General features: G+C 30.5%; 1 protein-coding gene across 2 annotated transcripts in view; it reads left to right on the top strand.

The window, feature by feature from the left end:
* The window catches only part of LOC118450250 (unconventional myosin-XVIIIa), a 71,801-nt gene that overhangs the window by 35,876 nt on the left and 24,851 nt on the right, over positions 1–11,074 (top strand). For both annotated transcript variants that reach the window (XM_085656419.1, XM_035885875.2), the window contains 10 exons: positions 1,364–1,552; positions 1,731–1,907; positions 2,383–2,583; positions 2,772–2,924; positions 3,116–3,699; positions 3,920–4,365; positions 4,500–4,662; positions 4,817–4,991; positions 5,503–5,661; positions 5,981–6,196. In XM_085656419.1, coding sequence (XP_085512545.1) covers positions 1,364–1,552; positions 1,731–1,907; positions 2,383–2,583; positions 2,772–2,924; positions 3,116–3,699; positions 3,920–4,365; positions 4,500–4,662; positions 4,817–4,991; positions 5,503–5,661; positions 5,981–6,196 — 2,463 coding nt within the window. The remainder of the gene's footprint in view (positions 1–1,363; positions 1,553–1,730; positions 1,908–2,382; positions 2,584–2,771; positions 2,925–3,115; positions 3,700–3,919; positions 4,366–4,499; positions 4,663–4,816; positions 4,992–5,502; positions 5,662–5,980; positions 6,197–11,074) is intronic.

The following is an 11,074-nucleotide window of genomic DNA, read 5'->3' as shown; positions in this document are numbered from 1 at the left end:
GCTCATTTTCCAAAGTAATTTGAATTCTTTAGCCGTTTAAAACATGCACATTCGAGGTTTATAGATCTCGTATCGTTCGTTAGCGATCGTGCTAAAGGAATCTCGTCATTGATAACGACCAAGCACTTATCGGCTATTAGCGTCGTTAAACGATTTTCAAAGCAAGTATGCCCGTCGTTTTAACGTCGTACATTACATTCACGCGTAAGCATTCTTGTATATATACGTTACGTACGTAAACGCTTTATGTACATAATAAACATTATATATTTGTGTTGTAAATAGAATATACAGTATGTGTAAACACGTTACACATATACAGATAAAAAAGTAGTCTGAACACATAATAAGAAGTAATATCATAATGAAAGTTTCGAAGCTCGTAGTACTTCTTCGAGATCCTGTCTCGATACTCGAGGACGACGGCGATACCTCGATTCTAACAGATCAATGTGTGTGGGTGTAATGTGTCCTCGAGAGGTCAATCGGTGGGTGTTTGGTAGAAAAACAGCGCGCATTGAAAAACTAAGAGAAATGTTTTAAACGAGTGCCAATCCCTCGAGATTCGAACGTATTCGAACGATCAAAGTTGTTAACACTTTTAATTGTTGAATCGAGAATTTCATATAATATCTTTAAAATTGATGAGTATACAATGTGTAATAAGAAGAGCTATGCCACAACAATAATATTGTGAGATTATTAAGAATTTTATAAAGATTAATGTTTCAATAGAAAATTGTGCTATTGAGTGGTATTTTTTTTTCCTTTTTTTATTATAGAAGAATTAATAAAAATTGTTTCTTTTCTTTTTTTTTTTTTTTTTTCTTTTTTCTTTTCTTTGTTTTTTCCACGATTTTGTAGCACATTCTCTTATATTGGATCCTTCAATTTCTTATCGATGAATTTACAATTGATAAGAGAGATGTTTTCAAACAAATAAAGAGAGAAAATTATTTCTGACATTATATCTAATAAATAAATAAATAAATACGTTATATTAATATATTTATTAAATAATTAACCAATGTATATTACATGGATACTAAACTATTATATAATATAATAAAGATCGATATTATATTCATTAACGATGTAATCAGTTAATCAATATAATATATTATATAATATACTATCATCATATAATGTGATATTGTAGTAATATGATATAATAAGGTACTAATAGATGAATTATATAATTAATATAATAATTGAATAAAGATAATAATGAAAAGTTTATTAGCCAATTCATAATATTAGCTAATAATATCAGAAGTATCTTAATTAATAACTAATAATATGTTTAAATTAAATTAATACCTGACATATCCTTTTTTTTTTTCTTTTTTGACATATCATGTAGGCGCGATCGGAGGAGCACCTTGCGCAAGAACAAGCATGGCTAACTTCCGAGAGGATCTGGTTATTACATCGGGCAGGTTTTACACCGGCCATGCGTTGTGGACCAGCGGATCCGGATACGGGAAAGTTACGAATTTGTTTGACGACCTCCGGTGAGGAACTTCTCGTTGATGAGGAAGATGTCGAGAAGGTATGATCATAAAAATTTCTAATAATAATCATATATCTTTGATAAACTTCGATAAAATAATCAATAAAAATTAAATGATTTTAAATATAATGGTAAAATGCAATGATTTAAAATATATATGTATAAAAGACGTTTTAAATGAAAAGAAAATATAACGTCTATATTTATTATTTGACAGGCTAATCCTCCGCAATTTGATAAAGCCGAGGAATTATCTCAATTGCGATTCCTCAATGAGTCCTCTGTTCTACATATACTGAGACAACGCTATGCTAGTAATTTGATTCACACGTACGCCGGTGACAGTATGCTTATCATAAATCCGGTGGCCCCATTGGCAATATATTCGGAGAAGGTACATCAATTTATTAACAATAAATCATAATTATATCTTCTTTTATCATAATTAAATCATGATTTATTCCTCTTACTAATCATTTAATCGTCGCACGTATGATCTGACATTAAATCTAAAGTCATATATTTTACTACTAACAACTTCATTGTTAATAGTAAATTCATTCATCTTTTTCATTTACTTGAAGATCTTCGTTCCGAACTTTTTATTAAATGTAATTAATGTCAAGAAGAAATATTACGTGTGTTCGATCTTGTCTGTATATTTATCTTCTTTTTTACTTTTTTTTTTTTCTTTATATATATATATATATATATAATAAACAAATTACATTCTTATTTAATAATTTTATATTTCGTCATATCTTTGTAAATCTACCACTCGAACCTTTTTTATATTCGCTTATTTTTAGTTCCACTCTAATCTCAGAGTAGAAGTAATATGTCAAACTGACCCTTTGATCCGTTTTTAGGTCGCTCATATGTTCCGAGGTTGCAAAAGCGAAGATATGCCACCTCACATATACGCTATGGCACAGTCGGCGTATAGAGGGATGTTGGCAACTCGGAGAGATCACTCTCTCGTCTTTCTTGGTCGTAGCGGCGCCGGAAAAACTACGAATTTCAAGCACGCGCTGCATTACCTCGTGCTAGCTGCAGGGACTGTGAATAAGGTAGGTGTGAATGCTTGGATTATGAGCATTCCTCGAATATTTTTTTTTTTTTTGTTTTTTTTTGTTTTTTATATTAAATCTTTACATCACTTTTTCATATTTTTTTTTTCTCTTTCTCTCTCTATCTATCTCTCTCTCTCTCTCTCTTTCTTTTTTTCTTTCTTTCACTCTTTTTCTCCTTCCTTCAGATATTAACCATAGAGAAGTTGAATGCCTTATTCACCGTGCTTGAAGCCTTTGGAAATAGTCGGACCCATATGAATTCGAACGCAACACGTTTTACGCAACTGTTTAGCCTGGACTTCGATCAGTCTGGACAAATCGCTTCGGCATCGCTTCAAGTAAGATTAATTTAATTATTTCTTTTATTTATTTATTTATTTATTGCTTTATATCTGTAAGGTATAATAAATATCTATATCTATATATCTATAAAGGATAATAAATATATAGATTAACTTAAAAAAAAATCCCATTGTATAATATATCCTACTATGAGATATAATGTGTTTTAACTAATGATTACATTTAGGTACTGCTATTGGAAAAATCGAGAATAGGTAGAAGAGCAAACGGCGATCCAACGTTTCATGCTATTTATCGTCTATTAGCTGGCGCAGAAGGTGCCCTGAGAAAGGAACTTCATTTGACGAATCTAGTCGCTGAGAACAATCAATTCGTTACGCCATTACAAAAGCACGAGGATAAGCAACGTGCCATGGTGGAGTTCAATCGTATCGTCGCTGCCTTTAGGATTTTAGGAGTCTCTGAGACCGATGAGAAGGTCATTTGGCTAGTACTAGCTGGGATTTATCATTTAAGTTGCGCTAGTGCGGTTAAAGCTGGTACAACGTCGCAGAGCCGTTGGCAATTCGCTAGAGTGGAGTGTGCTGAAAAGGCAGCTAATTTATTGGGCACGTCGGTGGAGGAATTAAGTAGGATAGTCTTTTCATCGAACGGAGGCGGTGCTGGTACGCCAAACACCCCAAGGCCAGCTTTAAGAACACCCAGTCCAACCGAGCAAAGCAAAGATGTCACCGGTATTGATGCTCTTGAGGGTCTCCTTATCGGTCTTTATTCAGAAGTTTTTCATTGCGTTGCGGCACTCATTAACAAGTGAGTTTTATTTTAATTTTCATTTTATATTGAATGAACTCAAAGAGAAACGTTTGACTATTGATTGTTTGAAAATATCGAGTATACTTGAACAATTAAGACTCATTGTTAGATAATATTATTATAAATTAATATTTTCGATTATTTATAAATTAAATTTTTATTTATTTATTTATTTATTTTTTTTTTTTTTTTTTTTTTTTTTTTTTTGTATTTACAGATCTATATCGTCATCGGTGCATACTGTATCCTCGCTATTGTTATGCGATTCGCCTGGTTTTCAAAATCCTGCTTCGTGCGGAAGACAAACCGGAGCATGCTTTGAGGATCTATGTCACAATTATCTTCAAGAACGTTTACAATTACTTTTTCATCATACGACTTTGGTAGCTCCGAAAGATAGATACGTTCAGGAAGGTATCGATGTTGATTACGAGGATGATTATGACGAAGATGGGGTTGGATCCCCTCAAGGTTTGGTCTCTCTCTTAGACAGGGGTAGTTCTCAGAGTGCTACAATGTTACGTACTAGTCAAAGTGATTTAAGTGGTAGCAGACAAATGGAACGGAAAGGTTTACTTTGGTTGTTGGATGAGGAAACCGTTTGTCCTGGTGGTAGCGATGAAACTTTCTTGGATCGACTGTTCTCTTATTACGGGGACAGAGGTAAAAAGATTTATTTAAAAAAATGTTTTGACAGATTCTGTCATCTATTTAATGTAGATAAATTATTATTTAATGTCGTTTATGGATTTTTTAATTTTTTTGTTCTTTTTTTTTCCCTCTCCTTTTTCCCACAGATCATCAAATGCTTTTGAGAAAGGCACCAGGCAACAATCAATTCGTACTTCAACATCTGTTAGGTACTAATCCCGTTTTGTACACTGCAACTGGTTGGTTGAAGGCTACGCGAGAAAATTCCGTGGCAAAGAGCGCAATTACGATTCTTCAAGAGAGTTCGAGGTACACTTTACGATTAGTACGAATAATCATATAATACTTTCTTATCACGAAAATTCGTCATTTTTGTTCTAAAATCTTATTATTCTTATTCTTCTTTTTGCTTCTTCTTATTTTTTTTTTCCTTTTTTTTTTTTTTTTTTTTTTTTTTTTATAGAGAAGACGTTAGTATGCTATTCGTAAGTGCACGAGGTGCCGGTGTATCTGGTGCTTTGTGCGGTTCGATGCCTGGCTTAGAGGGATCACAATCCTTGAGAAGAGCCTCGAGTATCCGAAGAACATTTACGGCAGTTAAAAGGAAAAATGTTTGTTTGCAAGTAAAATTTACAGTTGTGAGTATATTTATTTTTTGTATTCGTAAAAAAGAAACAACAAGAAAAGAAAGAAAATTTCTCATAAATTCGAACGATAAATAAATTATCTTATTCCTCGGACATATTGTTAGTTTGTTTATCTTCATGTACTCGTTATAGTTATAATCTGTTCGATACAATTTTTCTCCCGGTGTCAAAGATCGACGTTATATCGCGTCATTATAAAACCAGATGTATTGTATTTGTCTCATTATAAAGGAATGATCATTCGTAAGAAGTAGATCATTGTTATTTAATAATGTATCACGAAATATGCATTATTTTAATTTGGTATCGTTCAATGTATCTGGTGCATTTTTTCGTGAGTTCTTGTTTCCTTTCTTTTACTTTTTTTTCTTTTTTTTTTCTTTTTTTTTTTTTTTATCATTTCTAGTATGATAACAAAGTCGTAGTACCTTCATACGCGTATTGCGTTTATTCGCGAAGAAAGTGTTTTACGAATTGAATTGAAAGTTTCAATTTCTTTTAGGACGGCCTCATCGAGACTCTACGTCGAACTCGTCTAAAATTCATCCACTGTCTTCTACCGCAACATAATGCCGGTTGTACTGATAACAAGAGTTTGCTGTCAGTGAAATCTAATCAGAACGAAGACAGTGTTATAAACGTGCCTCTTTTAAGATCACAGGTAAAGCAAAAAAGACAATACTTAATTGTTTTATTTAAAAGATATTTTTAAAATTCTATATGACATAAATAATAATTCATTGAAATAAACTCTACGTATAATTTATTAGATTCTTAATAATTTTCGTCGAGATCTATCCTATCGGATTTAGGAGATAGAAATTATTTTGACGAAACTTCGATTAACCGCAAACACACACACACATATATATATATATATATATATATATATACACATACGTACATGTACATATATACGAACGTAAACTGCATATAATGCAGAATTCAATGCTTTACTTACGTGAATACACGTGTTTCAGATTCGCGGAAGTCAGATAATAGACGCAGTGCGTTTACATAAGGTCGGTTTCCCAAAGTACATGGCCTTAGGTGAATTTAGACGTCGATTTGCTTTATTATCCAGCGATGTGAACGCCCGACCTGGCAGTCCTGTTGCCGATGAACGTCGTGCGGTCGAAGACATGCTTTTAACCGTTGACATTGATCCTGCCTCCTATCGTGTCGGCCAGAGTCAAGTGAGTAGACATTTTATTCTTCTTTTTCATTATAATCGCAAGGGAGAAAAAAATAGGCGATTTTGTCCATCTTTCCCTTTTTTTTTTTTTTCCTTTTTTATTTATTTATTTATCTATTTTTTACGTTCAAGAGAAATGTTTTTACGAGAAAATACATCCGTTAAACGATAATTCAACAGATCTAATGGTAATGGTGTCTTGATAATTTAGCATGAGACTCATTGAAATATTGATCGAACGAAATCATGATTCGAAATATAAGAGATATCTATGAAAGAAAATAGGTGTGGCTATTTACACTTATAGTTACACATGTAAGAGTATTATATACATAAGTAGATATATGTATCTATAATCTTTACATACTTATTCTAAGTAGTTTTAATGGCCCGCCTTAATCGTTCCTTTATCTCTCTTTCTCTTTTATAAAATTACCTTCTCTAACGGTATTTGTCGAACGTTCATCTTTCTAATAATAGTTCTCTCCCGATCATAGCCATAGACCCCTCACGACCACGCTGCACGTACGAACGTTTATTACGATGAATTCTTGATCTTTGATAGTAATTACCCGGAGTCAGAGTTGGGAGAGGACTTTCTATCAACGGCGTTAATGTTCTTATACATACATCGTATTGTACTTCCTGTATGCGTTAAGCGTTAACGCTTATGCTTTCACTGAGGATGAAAGGAGTCATTTAAATGACATTCATAAGAGAAAACGTACGTGTGTATATTTTTCAAGCCGCAAATCGTACGGTCATGTGATCTTTTATGATCTTTTGAAATTATGCATTGTTCGAATTTTTTTCTTCTTCTATTTTTTTTTTTTTTTTTTTTTTTTTTTTAAGTAATAATAATGATCATTGGTTTAAAACATGAAAATCGCAGTACTATGAATGAATCGTCAATTTATTCATAAATTAGCTAATAATATCGTATATATTTGAAATGATTAGTTTTCGAGACAATATTTATTAATTTTTGTTTTCTCTCTCTCTCTCTCTCTCTCTCTCTTTCCCTCTTTTATGATTTTTATTGTAGGAGGAAAATTATTCTGACGGTATAAAAAAGAAAGCTGTATTTATCAATATTTTTTGATCAGATCGATACACATTTTTTATCATTGTAAATTTCATCAGGATAAAATATTTCTTTTTATGAGATGTAATGTGTTTATTATAGTATTTTTGAGAATCTTAACAAGTTAAGTTTTTTTCACCAAAAAAAGTCAGTTAGGTCCTTGAGCTATCTGAAATATCTGAATGTTTTAATCGAAAAATATCGTATATGCAATTCAAGATAATTTTGTTTAAAATAATTTGTAAGAATTTCAAGTCAATTAGATAAAAATTCATTGAAATGTGTGTACATTCAATTAGAAAAAATGTACTTTTGAAGAAAATTCATCTAAACTTTAATATATGTAAAAGTGACCTCATGCAATTCCACCATAATTGCTTTAATACTTCGAATTTTTATGTAATTATTTAATGTCAAGCATTGAGAAAGAAGAAGATTTAATATTTTTTTAAACCATCACACAGTAATTTTTCCCCTTTAACTATTTTCATTGAGAATTACTCCAATTTATAATGTAAACAAATTATTTCCATGGATCTCTCTCTCTCTCTCTCTCTCTCTCTTTCTTTCTCTCTCTTGGAAATTTAATTTAAAAAATTTTAACTAAAAAACAAATATTAATAAAAAAAAAAACGAATGAATAATAACTTAATACATTTTCGCGTTTGCTTTAAAACTTGATATTAGATTATAAACGAAATATTGAAATAGATATTGTTTAAAACGATAAATAGATTTTACGAATCGTTGCCAAAACTCATATTCTGATGTCGATTATTTCAATTTATAAAAGTTATTAAAATTATTTTTGGAAAACTATATGAAATCCTTTTTTTTTTTTTTTTATTCTTCATATTTCTAAACTAAGAAGATAAGAAAACTCAGGGAGAAGAAATACAGGTATTACAAAAGAGTATTCGAGTGTTCATGATATAAACTGAAGATTGTATGGGAGATGGAAGAAGGTAAAGTGCCAGTCAAAGGAGGTCGCACGCGCATTAGTCTTTTCGGAGTTTCGCCTGCGGAAATACTGCCATCGCGAGTCGCTTTCCAAAAGGTTGATGTACGCTCGTAGATCGTATTCTCTGACACAGGTGCCACGAGTTGGCTTACTGCGAATTGAGTCTTGCTGTGTGTGTGTGTGTGTATGTATGTGTATGTGTGTATGTGTATGTGCGCGTGCGTACCTCTGTATACATGTGTATACGTGTACATGTGTGCATGTGTGTACGTATGCATATGTATTAAATGTATGCACATATACAATCAGAATGATTTCTCTGTACATATCATGCACTCATCTTATCTCATCTATACGCATCGAGGGCGAAACGGGAAGAAACTCGATTTTTCTCCCACCCGCTTTTACAACTGTTTCGCATAAACTAATGCTTCCCACTTTGCGTTGAATCGCGGATTAACTCGATTCCGGATGATGGAAAGTGGGAAAAATTGTAGGACTCATTGATATTTTCTTTAGATTATTCTTTCAGGGACAATGGTATATATATTAAACAATTGGCAAATATAAGTGTTGAATTGTCAGTCAGAAATGTCTATTAATTTTAATTGTGAATTTTCAATCGAGACCTTTATAGTTTTTATACCGATGAAAGTCATTTTATTTTCCGATCTTTTACTTATGCTTTTTTTTTTTTTTTTTTTTCTTTCTTCTTTTTTATAATATTGCTGCTTAATTTGGAGAAATTTAATTAATTACAACAGATTTAACGATTATGTTTTTTTTTTTTTTTTTTTTTTTTTTTTTTTTTTTTTTTTTTTAACAATCATATCCGACGGATAAGTATAAATGTGGAATTTTAATAAGAAATCCGTGTTGTATATAAAAAAAAATTATGAAAGATTATTAGATAAGAATATATTGATTGGTACAATATTTGATAAGACAAACGAAACAACTTTAATTTATTATATTCGAAGAAATAACTTTCAACGTGAAATGTTTTAATATTATCGTATCTCTATTTATATTTTTATATTTTCTTTTCTTTTTTTTTTTTTTTTTTTTTTTTTTTTTCTTTTTTTTTTCTTTTTTTCGTCGAACGAATCAACGAATCATTATGTTCGTTCATGTTCGAACGAAAAAGAGAATAAACATCAATTCGTTTCTTCGACACTATCTCGATGCATATTCTAAAAATACATTGACTCAAACGACTTTTAGTTTGGCAGATGAGCAAAGCTTTCACTTAGCAAGTGTAAAGCAGCTAATATAAGCGGTAATATAAGCGAATCCCAGTTTTGTTCGAAAGGCCTCCTATGTAAATCCAGTTTGATGGAAGAGAAGTCGGTAAACTGGCTGCCGTGCGTGACCCGCGTGTATCTCGAGCGCGGGCTATTTAACGAGAGCACCGTCATTGGCCGAGATTTCTTTTCCATTCGCAAGAGACTCCTCCAACCCAGATCACGATCTTTAAACTAGGTGTCCGATTTCATTGAAATTCCTCCTAAACATAGGAACCACAATTCGCTGTATACATTTTTTTTTCTTTTCTTTTTTTTTTTCTTCAATTTCTCTTATTGTTAATCGTGATCTTTTTCGTTTTCATTTTCTTTTTTTCTTCTTCTTCTTCTTCTTCTTCTTCTTCTTTTCCTTTTTCTTTAACAACGAAAGTGAAAATAACAAAAATTTGCAGTTTAATGCTATTTACAATAATACATTAAATGAAAAATTTGTTTCAACGTTACTGTAATTAATCAAACAATTCAATATTAATTTAATTAATTAATTAATTATTAATAAGAAATAATTTATTTCTTATTGTATTAAAAATTGGATATATAATATTGTAAATAAAAACAAATTATATATTGGATTATAGAAACAATCCAATGGATCATATACGATTAATAACAATCGATTGATTAATTTTCATAAGTTTGATAGGTTCAATTTCTTTCTTTCTTTTTTTTTTTTTTTTTTTTTTTTTTTTTTTTTTTTTTTTTTCCGATGAATCTGGCACTCAAGTTCGAATTGTATCTTATAAAAGTACACAAGGCTCTTGTAGGATTTGCGTATTCACAGTTATGTAAAAGAATAAAATTGTTTTAAGATACGCAAAGGAGAAACAAATTCTTCGAATTATTATTATATTATATTACCGCGCAGTGCTTGGTTACGAGCTTGGTTCGTTGACTTTTTTCTACGGTTCGGCGCGTACACTCGTGTTTCCCTTTGCATTTGCATTTGCACCGCTGTTCTTTTTTCCTTTCCTTTTCTGTCTCCTTTTTTTTTTCGTTCTTTTTATTTATTTATTTTTTTTTTTCTTTTTTTAAATTTCCTTATGACTTTTATCTTCTTGTCCTTTCAGCTATTTTTTCTTTTCTTTTTATTTTTCTATTTTTTTATATACTTTATCTGTTACCAATATCTGTTATACTGTCCAATAAACCGTATCTTTAATTTCTATGATTTCTTTCTATTTTTTTATTTATTTTTATTTTTTTTATTTTCTTTATTTTTTTATTTTTTTATTTTTTTATTTTTTTCTTTTTTTTTCGTTAATTAGACTAATATTAGATTAGTTTTCATCTTATCATTTGTTTTTCTTCATTATATCAAATCTATTTGAATTTTAAATTCATGTTTCTAATAATGAATACTTTTTATTAATCTTATTATTATTGTTGTAATTATTATTATTATTATTATTATTATTATTATTATTATTATTATTATTATTATTATTATTATTATTGTTTTTATTGTTGTTGTTGTTAGAAATATTAATACTTTTGTTAATTAGCACATTAATCTTTTTATTAATTTTATCA

The sequence above is a fragment of the Vespa mandarinia genome, chromosome 4 (genome assembly GCF_050613455.1).
Source record: "Vespa mandarinia isolate Hongniang chromosome 4, ASM5061345v1, whole genome shotgun sequence".
NCBI lineage: Eukaryota > Metazoa > Arthropoda > Insecta > Hymenoptera > Vespidae > Vespa > Vespa mandarinia.
Note: the sequence above shows the minus strand (reverse complement) of the source record. Positions and strands in the feature narration are given on the sequence as shown.